At 59.4% G+C, this 16,709-nt stretch overlaps 2 protein-coding genes across 3 annotated transcripts; one reads left to right on the top strand and one right to left on the bottom strand.

The window, feature by feature from the left end:
• The first annotated feature begins 1,258 nt into the window (after positions 1–1,258).
• On the top strand, positions 1,259–6,963 carry SLC2A4 (solute carrier family 2 member 4). Its single transcript, XM_070395303.1, has 11 exons — positions 1,259–1,480; positions 2,786–2,902; positions 3,018–3,190; positions 3,279–3,403; positions 3,520–3,635; positions 3,728–3,890; positions 3,976–4,163; positions 4,329–4,433; positions 4,532–4,633; positions 5,145–5,348; positions 5,882–6,963. The coding sequence occupies exons 1-11, from the start codon at positions 1,448–1,450 to the stop codon at positions 6,083–6,085; spliced, it is 1,530 nt and encodes a 509-aa protein (XP_070251404.1). The 5' UTR covers positions 1,259–1,447; the 3' UTR covers positions 6,086–6,963.
• A 453-nt stretch (positions 6,964–7,416) lies between these two features.
• Positions 7,417–13,309, bottom strand: YBX2 (Y-box binding protein 2). Of its 2 annotated transcripts, none has more exons than XM_070395304.1 (9): positions 12,997–13,309; positions 12,345–12,408; positions 10,979–11,012; positions 10,047–10,136; positions 9,208–9,492; positions 8,926–9,029; positions 8,379–8,556; positions 7,887–7,970; positions 7,417–7,783 (listed from the first exon to the last, which is right to left on the bottom strand). In XM_070395304.1, exons 1-8 carry the CDS (start codon positions 13,271–13,273, stop codon positions 7,920–7,922), a joined length of 1,083 nt encoding a protein of 360 aa, XP_070251405.1. In that variant the 5' UTR covers positions 13,274–13,309; the 3' UTR covers positions 7,417–7,783; positions 7,887–7,919. The 2 variants fall into 2 exon arrangements, with proteins under 2 accessions (XP_070251405.1, XP_070251406.1); XM_070395305.1 differs by lacking the exon at positions 12,997–13,309 and adding an exon at positions 10,478–10,712 and having other exon boundaries at positions 12,345–12,886.
• Between the last annotated feature and the right edge of the window lie 3,400 nt (positions 13,310–16,709).

Here is a 16,709-nt window from a genome sequence, read left to right as displayed (position 1 = left end):
CTTGCCCGGAATAGAACCCAGGACCCTTCAGTTCGAAGACCGATGCTCTATCCACTGAGCCTAACCGGCTAGAGACTTCCAAGGTTCTGGTAGGAGTGACAGGGTTGCTATTGAGACCATTCCCTGGGATCAGAAAGTTAGGAGGAGCCGGTTTGGACTCCGTCCAGGCAGTAGCTGAACATTCGGAGCTGGAGTTCCAGAAAGAGGCCTGCGCTGGACGCAGCAGACGCCCTAGGAAGGCAGCAGGACCGGGGACAATGGGCCGGAGACTCCGCCGGCCCGATCCGCAAGCGCGTCCCCGCTCTCCCTCCAGGTGGCACTGCTGCCCCGCGCGCCTGAGCCGGTTTCCCGAGCCGCGTGCGTTCGGTTTTCACCCCTCGGTCCGCTGTTCTCGGGACAAGCCCCCTCTAGGTCGCGACCTGCTCGCGGGGCCGGAGCGAGCTGGGGATTCAAACCAGGAACGGCCTCCAGAGAGAGTGTCCAAGTTGCCCACGCGACCAGCACATGCGTGGGGGCGCAGGGACCTCAGCGTGGCGTGGTTGCTGTGACCACCTGTCCCTCGGGCTGCTTCCAGGAACCGACGTGGGGACCGGGGGCAGGGAAAGGACCAGATGGGCTGTGCCGGGAGCCGGGACGCATGGAAAGAGGACCCCCCGACACGCTAGGAACGGAATTCCCCGTCCTCCATGGCCACCCCCGCGTGGGAAACATGTCGCGGACCCTTTAAGGCTCCATCTCCCTGCCCTCCCCAGCCCAGGACAAGCCGGGACACCCGGGACTTGACATTTGGCTTCTCCCAACGTGGGAGCTAAAAATAATCGCAGTGGGTTACTTTAGGCCATTGCTTCTCAGGCACCGCGCGCGGGCTCGCACGCTCTCCGGCCGCCCGAGTGCCCTCCCGGGCGAGGATACCTGGCCCCTTCCCTCCTCTCGAACCCGCGGTCCCAACTGGCGGCGCCAGACTTTCCAGTCGCCTCTCCAGCCCCCAGACCTCGGCTGGTGGGAGGAGTCTTCACGCGAGGGGGCGGGGCCTCCTCCAACCTGGAGGGAACCCGAGGGGCGTGTCCGGCCGGCACGCTGTGGGGTGTGGCCTGGCTGACAATCCGCTAGCAGGTGCCAAGCTCTTAAACCCTTAGCTTAGGGGGCGTGGCCTCCCGGGGTGTGCGGGATCCTGGCCAATGGGTGCTGTGAAGGGCGTGGCCCTTGGCGAGGTGGGGGCGCTCCTCGGGTCTTTTCCCTCGAGCCCGGTCCTGCCAGATCCCCGGAGCCCGGCGGCTCTCGAGCTCCCTGGCTTGCGGCGGTGGGTCCCGCTGGGCACCCCTCCGCACTTCACCCGGGACCCCCGTCGCCCCCGCGCCCTCCGCCCGCCAGGCAGGGCCGAAGACCCCCAGTCGCCTCCGTCTCGTTAACTGCAGCTCCTCTGCCTGCCTCCAGCTCCTGAGACAAGATGCCGTCGGGCTTCCAACAGATCGGCTCGGAAGTAGGGTTCGGCGTGGAGTGGTGGGACGGGGCCGGGTCCCGCTGCTCCCGGGCTGGGGTCGCCGCCGGGGTCGGCGGAGGGGCGGTCCCCGCGCAGGCGCAGGGGTGGGGGTGGCAGCCTGGCTATTTATACTCGGGACGGGACAACCCGTGACGGTCGGATTCCAGTCCCTCCCGGAGCTGAGGGGGCCTGGGGGGCTGGTCAGGGCCACGGGCCACGGGCCACGGCCGGACTGTGTGAGGCCAGGGCTGCCCCCTTCTCCAGCGCTCGGCGAATTGCGCCAGAATCGGGGACACTCTGCCCTCGATCCAGCTTGAGAAAGCAGATCCGGGCGGGCCTTGAATTCCAGGAGCTTCGTCCCGGCTCCTGGGAAGCGTTTCGGGGCCCGAGGCCCGTGCTGGCCCCCGCCCCCACTCCTGGTGGTTCTCCAGAACGCTGAACTTTCCCTGGGCCCCGGGGTTGGCGGAGGGGCAGAGAGGAGGGGCACCCCCCCCCCCCCCCCAGCTCAGGTTTCTGCTCGGAGACAGTCTGTGCCGCCAGTGAGCGACCGCCACCGCCCCTCGCGCCACTTTCCCGCCCCATCCCCTGGGCACGGCTCTTCCACGCAGAAGCTCGGCATGGCCCCCTGCCCTTCGACGGGGCTTAGGGGGAGGGAGGCGGGCGAACACAGAGACGGCCACCACCAGGGCCATGGGCAGGGAGCAGTGACCGCGATGTCCTTTCTGGAATCACTCTTCTGGAGCCTGTTGGGGGCCTCCCGGAGCCGCAGAGAGAACCCCCATGGGGGAGGGAGGAGGACCGAGGGGCCCATGGAAATGCACATTTATAAGTGTCCGTTTACAAAACCGGCACCGTCCAGGATGCTGTTAACATTTTATTTTGATTTTCACACGTTCATTGTAGGCAAAGCAAGCCACAGCCCCCCTTTCCTCCTCCCCCAGAGGAAAGCTGTATTCAGGGGGGAAGTGACTTGTCCAAGGTCACACCAACCTGAGCTCAGGTCTCTCAAGGCCAAACCTGTCCCAAGGTCACAGGAATGGTGAGACCTAGGTCCTCAAACATTGCTCTGCTGGCTGGATGCAAACACCCAGTGTCTCCTCCACGCCCTGGTTCCTGTGGGGTTCTTCCTGCTCCTGTTTATGCTGAGGTCTTCCCGAAAGTCCTAATATGGCCGTTTCCCTCACCCAACGTGCTGGATGGAACCCAGTAGCATAGGCTCTGGCTGGGCGCAGGCCCAGGCCCCTGGAAGAAGGAACGAAACCGAGTTTCCGGGTGACATGCCTCCTCTCCACTCTGCCTGCCCAGGAAGGAGAACCTCCTCAGCAGCGCGTCACTTGGACCCTGGTCCTCGCCGTGTTCTCTGCTGTGCTTGGCTCCTTGCAGTTTGGCTACAACATCGGGGTCATCAATGCCCCACAGAAGGTGAGGCTCCTGCGGCTGGCAGAGGGGGGGTGCCCAAACAAGGAAGGCAGGGGACCGCAGGGATGAGCAGAGAGGGACGGGTCTGCAGGAACTCACTCCTCTGCTGTCTCCCCAGGTGATTGAACAGAGCTACAATGAGACATGGCTGGGGAGGCAGGGGCCTGGGGGACCTGGCTCCATCCCCCCCAGCACCCTCACCACCCTCTGGGCTCTCTCCGTGGCCATCTTTTCTGTGGGCGGCATGGTCTCCTCCTTTCTCCTTGGCGTCATCTCTCAGTGGCTGGGAAGGTACGGGGCTAAAGGACACGGGTAGGGAACAGGAAGGGGGCTGTTGTACAGGCACCCTAACTCTCACAGCCCACTCTCTGCCTGCCAGGAAGAGGGCAATGCTGGTCAACAACGCCCTGGCAGTGCTGGGGGGCGCCCTCATGGGCCTGGCCAACGCTGCTGCCTCCTATGAGATGCTCATCCTTGGACGGTTCCTCATTGGTGCCTACTCAGGTACCCAAGGGCACCATGGCCCTGCCCAGTGCCCTGCTCTCCTTTACTATCCCTGGGTTTGGTGGGAAGGAGTGGGCAGCCAGCTGCCTCAGCCCCCTCTTCTTCACTCTGCCCAGGGCTGACATCGGGGTTGGTGCCCATGTATGTGGGGGAGATCGCTCCCACTCACCTGCGGGGCGCCTTGGGGACCCTCAACCAACTGGCTATCGTCATTGGCATTCTGATTGCCCAGGTGATTGGGCCTGCCCTCACATGGGGGTGGGGAGAGGTCTGGGGAGGGGCTCTGGGGCCCAGGCTGCATGATCTGCCATCCTTCCCCCACAGGTGCTGGGCTTGGAGTCCATGCTGGGCACTGCCACCCTGTGGCCACTACTCCTGGGCATCACAGTGCTGCCTGCCCTTCTGCAGCTGGTCCTGCTGCCCTTCTGCCCAGAAAGCCCCCGCTACCTCTACATCATCCGGAACCTGGAGGGGCCCGCCAAAAGGAGTGAGCCTCCACCCCACTTGCTAGTGCCTGTTCCCGCCCCTGAGCCTCTCCCTGTCCTCTCAGTCCTGACCCTCCTCGCCTCCAGGTCTGAAGCGCCTGACAGGCTGGGCCGATGTGTCTGGAGCGTTGGCTGAGCTGAAGGAGGAGAAGCGGAAGCTGGAGCGCGAGCAGCCACTGTCCCTGCTGCAGCTCCTGGGCAGCCGAACCCACCGGCAGCCCCTAATCATTGCAATTGTGCTGCAGCTGAGCCAGCAGCTTTCCGGCATCAATGCCGTACGTATGCAGCAGCCTCCAGGACGGGCAGGGTCAGGGAGCAGCCGGAGAGGAGGGGAGAGGGAACAAGCCCCCTCCCTTAAAACTCGGGGTCAGTTCAGGTTGGTGGGCCGCAGGGAAGGAAGGAACATCCCTGCCATCCCTTTTTTCCTCCCCCATGTCTAGGTTTTCTACTATTCAACCAGCATTTTTGAGACGGCGGGGGTGGGGCAACCAGCATACGCCACCATAGGAGCTGGAGTGGTCAACACAGTCTTCACCTTGATCTCGGTAACTGCGGGCCTCTGGGGTGGCCACCACCCTTGGCTTCACACCCCTTGGTTGTCTCCATCCACTTCCCATCCTGAAGGCCCTGACTCTCCCTGCAGGTGCTCTTGGTGGAGCGGGCTGGGCGCCGGACTCTCCATCTTCTAGGCCTGGCAGGAATGTGTGGCTGCGCCATCTTGATGACTGTGGCTCTGCTTCTGCTGGTGAGGCCTGGGGAGTGGGAAGGGGACCGTGGCCCAAACCCACGGGGACTGCTCCAAGAGGCTGTGTCCAGCCAGGGCCACTCCTCAACATATGTGTTTTGATCCTGGAGCCGGCCTGTGTGCTGGGATCATGGTCTGTGCTCCCTAGAGGCCCAGGTTGCACTTCCTCCCACTCTGGGCGGAAGCTGTAGCACAATTCTGGCAGCCAGGAGGGAGAGCCCCTGTCCGGGCGTGGGAACATAATTCCTAAGGACCCAGCTTTAGAACCAAGGGGAACTGATCAGCTTAAGAGCCGAGAGTCCATACCATTCCCTCGGCCTTGAATTGGCCTAGGGAAACCAGCTGAATGTCAGTGTTTAGAGATGCTCAGGGGTCTGCTTTAACCTAGGGTGGCAGACCCCCGTCCCCCACGAGCTGCTGGGAGGGGTTGATTTTAGTTCTCTGGGTTGAGGGCAAAGGAAGATCCAGAAAGACCTGACCTGAATCCCCACCCTCCCTGCCTGGTCCCCAGGAGCGCGTTCCAGCCATGAGCTATGTCTCCATCGTGGCCATCTTCGGCTTTGTGGCATTCTTTGAGATTGGCCCTGGCCCCATCCCCTGGTTCATTGTGGCCGAGCTCTTCAGCCAGGGACCTCGCCCAGCAGCCATGGCTTTGGCTGGTTTCTCCAACTGGACGTGCAACTTCCTCATTGGCATGGGTTTCCAGTATGTTGCGGTAGGTGGCCTCTCCCATCCAATCTCCCACCATAGGCCGGAGGGGAGGGCGGGGACTCTCAGCCCATTCACTTCCCGTCAGGCACTCCCTCAGCTCACAGACTACTGGTCTTGAAGATCACTTTGGTGGACCCTGAAGACACCTGCCCCACCTGCATTAAAGGAAAGAAGGGAGCTGAACTAGATTGCATAGCAATAGAGGTGTCTTCAAAACCAACTAGTGGCATAACTTATTTAGACTAGGAATAAAATGATAAACTTCATTATTAATACTGTGAATGTCTGGGAGTCACTCTCAGTACAGCAACTCAGGATGGGAAGAGGGTGAAAAACTATAGGACAGTTGGGGTTCAGAGGATCCTTTTTTCACTAAATTCTCATTCCTGGCTATTTCCATTACCCTGCAAAGGAGCCACCTGCTACCTGCTGTATCCCTGCTCCCTAGGAGAGACTTTAGTTCCTAGCTTGTCTGAGACTGCCCCTCCCCTCCCCTCCCCTCCCCTCTGTCAACACCTCTTTCTCTGCCTGTCCCAGGATGCTATGGGTCCTTACGTCTTCCTTCTATTTGCGGTCCTCCTGCTCGGCTTCTTCATCTTCACCTTCTTAAAAGTGCCTGAAACCCGAGGCCGGACGTTTGACCAGATCTCAGCTGCCTTCCATCGGACACCCTCTCTTTTAGAGCAGGAGGTGAAGCCCAGCACGGAACTTGAGTACTTAGGGCCAGATGAGAATGACTGAGGGACCAGGCAGGGGTGGGAGAGCCAGTCCTCTCTGTGTCCCCAGAGACCCCTCCTTTCCTCGGTGGCACTTTAACCCTCTCTTCCCCAGCACTCCCAGGGTGGAGGAAGCCCCTGCTGCCTGGTGGAATTGGGAAGCTGGAGGGAGGGGTGGTCCGAGACCCCCTCATTTCCCTCGTGTGACTTTCTTGGATTATTTATGTGTTGTGGTTAGGCTGTGGCCACCAGGGTGGGCCGTTCTCCCCCTTGTCCCCCTCCTTCTTCCTCCATAGTTCACCCCAACCCGCCTCAGCTCCAGAATACTTTGCCCCTCTGCTAGAGAGGAGGGATTGGAGGAGAGGCTCTAGGACTGACTTTAGGGGAGGTGAACTGAAGTACAGAGCAGGAGTGGACAAGGGAAATCCAGTTTCCTACCACCTTGGACTCCTCCCACTCTGGCACTCTCTCTGAATTCTTGTCACATAGACTCTGGGTGAAGAGGGCTCTGTCTTGACCCCTCCAAAGCAAAGGATGCACCCTCCCAAGGTCTAACCTCACTTCTCACTGAAGGCTCAGTCCTCTTGCTCAACCTTCCAGGGCGAGAGGGAACACCTGCCCATATGTGAGGGGAAGGGATAGTAAGCTCTCGCCTCTAAACGCAGGGCTCTGCTCCCAGAGGCCCAGCTCTTTCTTCCTCTCCCATTCTGGAAGGTGTTGAACCCAAAGGCTTTTGACCAACTAAGGGACATTTGAAAGGCTGCCTGTAACATTAGGCTGGGAGGAATCCTAGGATATTTTTGTATATGCTTGAAAAAGAAGGGGCAGGGAGAAGAAACCAAAAGTCTGTTGTATTAAATGTAAATATATAGATACGTATATAAAGTCACTGTATGAGACAAGCGTCCTGTTGTGGAGGCACTCAGGGATGGGCTCAGACAGGGATGGACCACAACTTCCCCTTCCCCCTCTTCCTCTCTATCCCACCCCACCCCTCAGCTCCCGGGCTGAAGAATCCGCTGGATGCTGTCACTCATGCCCCCACTTATATTTCTAGTCATTGCTTTAATTAATAGTAAATTAATAAGTTGTAGCTGGAAGTGTCAGACTGCGCTCTCAGCACTTTACAAAACACTTATTCTGCAAGGGAAATATTATCCCCATTTTACAGATGGGAAAAGTGGCTCTCACAGGTATGAATGTGCTTGTTCAGAGCTCCACAGCTAGAAACATGGGAACGATTCATGACCAGGCCCTGCCCCCTGCCCCACAACCTCCTCCCCACCTTCACCCGCAAGTTACCAGCAATTCTCCGAACAGAAAAGAGGCAGAGACCAAGACAACAAGAAAGCCTGTTTTTGTTTTTTACTGGAGGCTCAGGTGGCACATGACAGTTCATAAAATGGCTTCAGAGGTAGGGGGTCGAGGGGAAACAAAAAATAAACTGGGGTGGGAAAGAAAAACAACCAGGAGGAGGTAAGAGCTGGCTGGTTCCTTCTCAGCCTGATTTAGGGGAGGGAGTTGATGCCTCTGAACAAAAAGGATGGATCCCTTCCTTCAACCCTTGGTAGGGGAGAGAGAAAAAAAAGCAAAAAGCTGTTGCTTTGGCCCTCCTGAGTCTCATGGAAAAGGGGGAAAAGCCAGTGTTTTGATGTCATGAATATGGGAAAGGGGGAGGGGGTGCTGGGTAGGGTGCAGGTCAGTTGGAAAACCTGGCAGATACCTGAGAGAAAAAGAAATGGACAAGTCATGACTAGTAACTTCTCAGGACCCAGTCCCCGCCCCCCCTTGGCTCCCTACCCGGGCCTCTCCACGCAGCCACTCACCAGATGGTAGTTCTGGGTGTCCTTGAGTTGGAATCACTCCAGGATGGTGGTGGTGGGGTCCCCACTGTTGATGGGGGCTGAGGTCTAGAGAGAAGGGTGGTCAGTTGAGACCTTCTTGCTCGTTAGGGCCCCCCAACTTCGATCTTCTCCCATCTTTTCTCTTCCCATTCCTATAACCCCTTCCCATTCCTCCTCGAGTTCACATCCATAGCTGGTGCTGCTGCACCAAGCAGAGCTGAAAGGGGCGTCTGCAGGGGCTGACACGGCTGGATTGCCTCTGCTGGGGTTTCCTGGTGGGCGGGGTGCCTGCCCCCCCCCCCCCGACGTGGGCCCAGCAGTACTGGCTCTGGTGTCAGGCTGAATGGAAGGGGTGGGGTGGGGTGGGGGCAGGGACAGGGGATGGGGGGATAGGAGGATAGAGTGACCTGGAAGGGGAAAATAAAAAGGAGAGGGGGAAGGGAAAAGGGAAGAAATACAGCCCAAGGTCCTCACCTCCTGGGCTGTGGGCTGCCTGGGTCCAGGGGGCTGCTGCCGTCGCCGCTGGAAGTAGGGGCGGTTTCGTGGGCGCTGGGGCTCAGGCCGGGAACCATCAGTGGGACCTTGGCTGGGCTTGGTCTTGCCATCCCCACCTTCTGTGGTAGGCTGCTGGGGTGGCCTGGGGCGGAAAGGCCTGGGGAGAAAAGTAGGGACTCTAAAGGGCGTGGAGGGGCCCAGTGCAGACTGCCTCCTTCTCTCTCAGCACGCTCCCAGGAGAGGTGGACCAGCCAGCTTCCCATCCCCATCTCCACCCCAGGAGCCAGCCTTGTTAGCCCTAGGAGTTGCTTCCCCATGGCACCTATGCATTAATCTCTCGCTATCCAGTCCCGGCAATCCCACCCCCGCCCTAACCCCCACCCCAAACCACCAGCTTCAGGCTTGTCTGAGAACTTTGCTCTTCCCCTTCCCATCCTCCCGACCCTTCCTCTACCCCTACACCCACCACCCCCATCCGATACTGGACAGTGAAGGGTAAGATAGGACCCTGGAAAGTGAGTCTTACCGTCGGTATCTGGGCCGGAATCTGGGTGGGGGAACCCGCTCATCTCCCTGCTGTTGGTCCCCCTCCAATGGGGCTGTCTCTTTAGGGTCAACCCCATCAGTGCCCTGGGAACACAGAGAGGCCCTGGTGAGCGGGGGTAACAGCAGCTGCCTGGGAGCCAGGTGTCCACAGCTCTTCCCAGCCCTGGGTTCCATCCTCTGGGGACTCTGGCTCTCTCTTCACCAACTTCCACTCCTTTTCTAGGACTTGGGAAGCTGGTTCCACATCCCGAGTTCCCCTCACCTCTATAGGCTGCTGCTGGTTGGGGGGCCTTGGGCCTCGCACAAAGCGCCGTCGGTAGAAGAAGGGCGGTGGGCGCCGTCGTCTGGGCCTCTGCCCAGGGTCTTCAGCTCGTTCCCCTTCGATGCATGCTTCTGTCCCACCTGACGGAGCCTCTGCCACCATGGGTGGAGGGGCAGCCGGGCGAGGCCGGGGGATAAATCGGCGGAACCTACGTCGATTGGGGGCATAGCGGCTACCCTTCACTGGCACCCCCCCAGGCCCAGTTACATTAGCAGCTTCTGCACCCTGGAAAAGAGGTGGGGAGAACTTGCTCCAACAACAAATGCACAACATTCCCAAAATGGCTCGAATCATTTGTCTCCCCCTTCTTCCAGCTAAATCCCCTCTCCAGCTTTCTTCAGCCCCTCTAACTTCTGTCCACCCTCCCTCAGGGGGGCAATGGCATGTTTGGACCCTTCTAGGAGGGGCCACCTCTGCAACTTGTCCTTTTGAAATAGCTGCTACTGAACCCTCTTGATTTTAAGCCTGGAGGGCGAGGGGTGGGGTGCAAAGGCCTGGCGACTGTCCATCTTACTAGAGAGCTGACTGACTCCGAGAGCCTCCCAAGGGCCCCGTGTGAACAGACATAGAAATGCTTGAAGTACAAAGAAACCCAGATATGAAATACTGAGTGATAAAGGGGACATGTTCTTTAGGATGTCTCTTACAGCAGCCAAAGTGTTAAAGATTACAGTCTGCGTGAGAACACAGTCTGGGCTAACGCGCCAGAGGAAGAGGGGCAGCGCCTGGGATGACATCCAGGCCACCTCCCACTCGGTGTCCCGCCACAGCCCCCAAACCTTCTCTCCTTCCACGACATCAAACTCCACAGTCTCCCCGTCTCCGACGCTGCGCAGGAACTTCCTGGGGTTGTTTCTTTTAATCGCTGTCTGGTTAGGGGAAAGGCCATGAGAAGGTGAGGACCAGTCTCTCTCCCCTGCTGGGCCCACCACCCACTTTTACTCCTTTCAGCATTTCACTTGTGGGCTGGGGCTGGAGGGTGGAGCAAGGAGAAGGTAGTCAGAGTTTAGTAGGGGAAGAGCCATAAACTAGGGGCCTCAAGAACAACTGTGCAGTCACCACCATCCCTAGGACACACTCCCTCCTCCCTTACCCCTCAGGGACTTAAAAAAGGGAGGCAAGAAACATGAACTCAAAACAAAAAGAATCGAAACAAAAAGCGGAGACAGTCTTAAGTTGCAAAGTGGGTAAAATGTACTGTGCTTCTTACCTCGATCCCACTGAGAGCTCTTTCCACCAAAGCAGTGGTTCTCAAACTGTGGCGGGCATCAGAATCACCTGGAGCGCTCGTTAAAAGATTGCCGCCTCTCCCCCAAGTCTGATTCAGTAGGTCTGGGGTGGGGCCTGAGAATTTGGATGTCAGGTGATGCTGCTGGTGCAGGGACCGCACTTTGAGAACCACTAGCCTGTGTCCTTTCCCTCCGGACATCGTCTGTGATTCATTCCTGTGGTGTTAACAGGTCACAGCAGGTACTGCGCTTGGCACGCGCAGAGGGCAGCGCATACATTTCTGACGGAGAACCCAACACAAGTGGGACCAATGGCAGTTAATTTGGGCACCTGATGCAGATGGGAGGGAAACCACTTCCTGGTGGACATGCTGTTGGGAGCTAAAAGCTGCAGGAGCATGATCTGTGCTGCTCAGGATTATGACAACAGCCTTTCAAGAGAGGGCAGGTTCCTTCCCTCAGAAAGCCAGCCTAGCTCTTACCTGGTGAACAAAGACATCTTCCTTGGTGTCATTCCTGCAGGACAGGATGGCTGTTAGGGGGGGGCTTTGGTGAGGTGCTCACCTCCCCCGGGGGCGCCCTAGCTGCCCACCCCCAGCCTTCCGTGGCTGATTGGAGGGAGGAAGAGAAGTATACCTATCCCTCGGTGGAAAACCTGGGCTTCACGAAGAAAGGGTGGAGGAGGAAAGGAGATTCACTTTGCGGGAGCTGAGCACTCCACCCTCTACCGCTTAGAACTTGGTAGCGCTGGGTATAACTGCCCCTGTCAACACCCCCTCATCCCCACCCCCTATCGTGGTTGGAAAATTCCACTCCTGTCTCCTTCCTTCTACAGTCAAGGAGCAAGAAAGTGCAGGCAGGAGGAGAGGTGCAGAACAAGTCAGATGGGGACAGTGTGTCAAGAATTTGCTCTAAACAGCCCCCAAACTTCATTCTCAGTCCCAACCAGGAGGTGAACCCCAAGGTCAGGCCCCTTTTCAACACGCCAAGGGACCAAGGGTGAGAGAGAAGATAATATTTGGTCATTCTCTATTACGGCTTGCCTATTACCCCAGTTTATCCTAGCACCCCAATGCTGGGAGGGGAGAGATGTTCCTTCAAACCTCCCAGGAGTCCTCAGTTTTCAGAATTAGAGAAGAGCCCTTCCCTAGAACAAATATTCTAGCTGTAAAGCACTTGGATCTGCACAAAGGTCAGCCTGCTAAGAGGGAACTAGGGCCTCCCAAGAGGGCTGGGCTGGGCAGGGTGCCCAGGCTGGGGAAGGGCCCACAGGGGGAGACCTGGCTTTGCTCAGAATCTGCCACTAGGGCCTCTCCCAGTGCATGGGGGTGGGGTGGGGGGACGGGGGGAGTGAGGCTGCCAAAGAGAAGAAAAGCAGCAGCCTCTGGCTGGGCTGGCTCCTTCCCCAACCCCCACCAGCCTCAGTCCCATCAGGTGGGGGTTTCAAATGAACCAACAACCCTGTAAGGAAGATGAGTTATGAGAGTGCTATGTGTGCCACCCGAAACAGGAAAGTGAGTGCGGCCCAGCGCCCCGGGGCACAGAGAGCAGGTACATTCTGCCCCAAAGGTGAGGCAAACTAAACCAGGAGGTGAGACAGACAAGCTGGGAGGGTCCGAGCAGGTTTGCCAACTTCCTAGATCATTAACCCTCCGCTGCCCTTGAAGATGAGGAGCTTCATCTCGCCCACATTTGTGTTACGATTAAAGGCTTTCAATCAACGTCAGCTGGACATTGCAACCATGTGCTTCGGCAGGCAGGGGTGGAGATGAGGTCGGGAAGGTGTCCACGCCCACAGGCCAGCCGGGAAGACTCCCCTTCCTCCCCCTCCCTAGGTTCCTCAGATACCTGTTGATGAATCCGTAACCATTTCGGACGTTGAACCATTTGACAGTGCCCAGGACTTGGATTGCTGCCAGGCAGAGATGCAGTAGGGACAGTAGGTGGGGGAAGAGATGGAGTTGGACTCAGTTTTGAGACACTCCAAAGCCTAACCTACCTTCCTACGGCCTCAGTTAAGTAAACTTCAAGTGGAAGCGCCCCCACAGGGAGGCTCGGGCTTTCCACACCCTCCAGCACTAAGACCTGCTCCGCGAAGCCTCCAATCCAGGCCTTGCACCTAGACTCGTGCACTCACCTGCTCCACCAAGTCTTAATGTCAGAGCCCCTAGTGCACCTGCTTCCCGGGCTTAGCCATTGCGGGGGGACTGACCCGCGCCAGCTAGGGCTGCTGGGCCAAGCCTTCCGCCCGGGGCGTGGCCAGACCCTGCGGTTCCTTCTCCACCCGAGGCCCTTGCTGGACCTGCTCACCACGCCCCCCGCCCAGAGGGCAAGGCAGGACTCCCACCAGGGACCCACTCCGGTCTGCCGCCCCTACCCCGGCCAGTCCTTTGAGCCTGGGGCTTCCCAGACCCCGCCAGGCTCCACGGGCTCCACGAGGCCCCTCGCCCAGCCCGCCCGCCCCCTTAGAACCGCCCTGGCTCGCGTCCTCCCCCCTCACCCAGCACCGGCTTGTCCGCCTGGCTCCGGGTTGAGGGCGCGGGGGTCCCCGAGGCCGCCGTCGCCGGGTTGCCAGGAGTGTGGGGGCCCAGCGCCGACGGGGTCCCAGCAGCTGGGCTGGAGGCGGCTCCGACCCCGCCGCCGCCCGCCCCGCCGCCTGCTTTCTGTGGCTCCCCCGCCGGCACCGGCACCACCACCGCTACCACCCCTGCCGCCGTCGCGGGCACCGTCGCCGCGGGGGCCGCTGACGCCACCGCTGCCGCCTCCGCCTCGCTCATCCCGCCGGGTCCAGTACCGGCCCCCGCCACCACCGCCTCCTCCGCCACCACCGCCGCCACCGCCCCGGCCCCTCCCCCTGGCTCGCGCACCCGCCACCCCGCTCGGTCCTCGCGCCCCGAGCCTCGCCCGCACGCCGGCAGCGAGCCCGGACCCCAGGCCAATCGCAGCCCGCAGCCGCGGCGCGCGCAGACCCCGCCTCCCGGCCGCAGGCCAATCCCCGCGGACCCGCACGCCCGCCCCGCCTCCCGGGCTTCGCGTCGCGGCCGCAGCCCGCGCCCACCGCTCCGTAAGTACACCTGGGCCCCGCCCCGTCGTCGTCACGTGACTCCTCACGGCCACAACCATTGGTCGGCGGCTCCTTTCCCCACCCCTCCGCCCCTTTCCACCGGCCGCGGGAAATCAAACGGGCTGGTGGCGCCCCAACGGCCACCTGGGCTCGGCGCGAAGGGCGGGGCGGGGCGGGGCGGGGCGGGGCCGGCCGCTCCCAGGTTGCCCCTAACGACCTGGGTGGGGGCCGGACGCCGCAGTCTCGGTTCCGGCGTGAGCGGCGAGGATCGCCTGCACCCTCGAGGCGGCCCCGGCCCGCGCCGCGGCTCGCGAGTGAAAGCCGCCTCCCGGCCGCCCCGCTCGCACTAGAGGATGCGGGCTCGGGCCGCCGGGGCTGCGGCCTTTGCCCGCGGAGCCAGCTGGACGGCGCAGCACAAGTTTTCCCAGCCCACGCTTGCTTTCACAGCCGGGGACTCTCGCCTTTGCTTTTAAGGTAAAATTTGCAACCAAATGCACAACTCTCCACCGAGTTTTAATAACCGCGTTAGTCCAGTAGTCGGTATCCTCGTCCAGGTGCTCTTCCCTCGCCCCCAGAAGTTCCCTCGAGCTCCTTGCAGACGATCGGCCTCCCCGCAGGCCACCGCGGCGACCACCCTAGATGCGTTTCCGGGTCAGTGCTGGGCGCTGTGGTCGCCGGTCAGGCGGGGCTTCCCTCTCCAGCTCCCTTCTCCCTTCTTTTGTCCAACTGGCCAGGCTTAGGGCCTTTGCACAGGCAGTTTTCTCTGCCTAGACGTGTCCTCCGAGTCTTGCAGGTTGACTTCTTTAAATACCAGCGTACATATCCCTCCTATGACATCATCCTTTATTTTTCTCATGGTGTTTTTGAAAATATGGGAGTATCCTGTTTGTTCATTTGCTTCTTTATTAATTCCTGGCCCCCCTACCCCCATGGTCCCCTCCGCCACGCTAGACTGTGACCTCCACAGCGGCAAGAATTCCGTAGTTATGCCTGACGCCTGGGACAGTGCCAGGCGCAACACAGACAGACTCTCCATGTTTCCTGAATAAATGAATGGCCCCCATTCCACAGATGAGAAGGCTGGGTTTCTCGGGAGCCCCGGAGGTCTGCCCCGGGAGCCGCCATCTCCCTCCTGAAATGATGCGGCTCCAGAAGTCGCTCCTCTAGCAGGCGCCTCCGCGACCAGGGGAGGACCTGGCCCGCGCCGGGCAGCGTGTATTTTTAGCCGGGACAGCACACGTGCCCCCAGGCGCAGCTCGGCCCCACGTGCGCTTCCCGGGTCCAGGTGTCCCACCCCAGGCCCGGCCTCAGCGCCCCAGCCGCGGCCTGTCCCGGTCCTGGAGCGCCCTCTCCCGGCCGGTCCCGGGGGCCGCCGGCACTGGTTTCCTTGCCGTCCTTCAATCAGGTGCCACTCACCCCACCGTTTCGGAATTGAGGATTCTGTTTCCCAGGACACAATGGACAAAAAAGGAGAAAAAATGAGAAAACAACTGAATCACGAGGCGAGGCAGAGAAGGATCCAGAAGTGATCACCCTCCTTTAGCCTGTTAAGGACCGACTCACCTGTGCCCACCCCTGAATTCAATTCGAGGGATGCCGGAAGCAGAAGACCGAGGCTGGGGAAGGCAAGCAAGACCGCTCAGTGTGTCCCTGGCGACAAAAGAAGGGCCCGGGCCTCTGGCGCGGTGGCTGCGCATCGACCGGTGAATCGAGAGGTCTCTGGTTGATTCCGTCGGGGCACATGCAGGGGTTGCAGGCTTGATCCCGGGTGGGAGACATGCAGGAGGCAGCCGATTGATGATTCTCTCATCACTGGTGTTTCTATCTCTTTCTTCCTCTCCCTTCCTCTCTGAAATCAATAAAAATACGTTTAAAACAAGCAAACAAAAAAGATTAAAAATGAGGAGACAGGGGTGGGGGTGCTGCAGGGAAAAGCACTCCCACTGAAGCCTCTGAGACCCGAAACAACATGCGTACATACAACAGTCACTCTCTACCTCCGTGGGTAAGAGTTAGCAGATGTCACCCAGGGATGCTCAGGGGAGTTAATGTCCCCGTTCAGTTGGAGGGTTTGTGATGTAATGTTCTGGGTATTTAAATATCATCATGTGCTGTGGATAACAAGGACTCCAAGGCATTTGGAGGAAGGCCGCCTCCTTTCTCTGTCACTCTCTTTGCGTTTGCTCATGCCACCTGAAGTTGTCTTGCCTACTTTGTTCACTGTTACGAAACAAACACCACCATGCCGCATTAGCTATTGCCCTGTATATTTCCGTTAATTTAACACCAAGCTTCCTGAAAGCAGTGTTTACTGTCGCTGCTCCCTCATCTTTCTTTCACACCCCACCAACCCAAATCCACTTTCTGCTCTACCACTCCACTGAGATGGCTTCAGCAATGGTCTTACAGTCCCTTCTTGAAAAAAAATTTTTTTTTTTTTTTTTAAATAATTTTTATTTCTTAAAGTATTACAAAGAGTATTACATATGTCTCCTTTTTCCCCCCCATGACATTCCCCCGGCCCCTACCCCCCCGCCCCCCCCCCCCGCCCCGTGTCTTGTGTCCATTGGTTAATCTTATATGCATGCATATAAGTCCTTCAGTTGGTCTCTTAATCCCCCCCCCCCCCAACCCTCCCCAGGCTCCCCATTGTAGTTTAACATTCTGTTCAATGTTGCTCTGCTTCTGTATCTACACCTGTTCATCAGTCCATACTGGTCCCCTTTATTTGTCCCAACCTCACTGGAGTAGTCTCAACCTCACCAGGGCCGTCTGAGCCTCACCAGGGCCATTTCAACCTCACCGGGGTCGTCCCTACCTCTCGGGGGCCGTTTCAACCTCACCGGGGTCGTCCCTACCACACCAGGGCCGTTTCAACCTGACTGGGGTTGTCTCTACCACACCGGGGCTGTTTCAACCTGACCGGGGTTGTCCCTACCACGCCGGGGCCGTTTCGACCTGACTGGGGTCGTCCCTACCTCACGGGGGCTGTTTCAACCTCACCGGGGTCGTCCCTACCTCACGGGGGCCGTTTCAACCTGACCGGGGTTGTCCCTACCACGCCGGGGCCGTTTCGACCTGACTGGGGTCGTCCCTACCTCACGGGGGCCGATTCAACCTCACCGGGGTTGTCCCTACCACACCGGGGC

Source organism: Myotis yumanensis, unplaced genomic scaffold (assembly GCF_028538775.1).
Source record: "Myotis yumanensis isolate MYYU_CA2020_CCGP unplaced genomic scaffold, mMyoYum1.0.hap1 SCAF_16, whole genome shotgun sequence".
Classification (NCBI taxonomy): Eukaryota; Metazoa; Chordata; class Mammalia; order Chiroptera; family Vespertilionidae; genus Myotis; species Myotis yumanensis.
The sequence above is the reverse complement of the archived record's forward strand: the minus strand, read 5'-3'. Positions and strand labels throughout refer to the sequence as shown.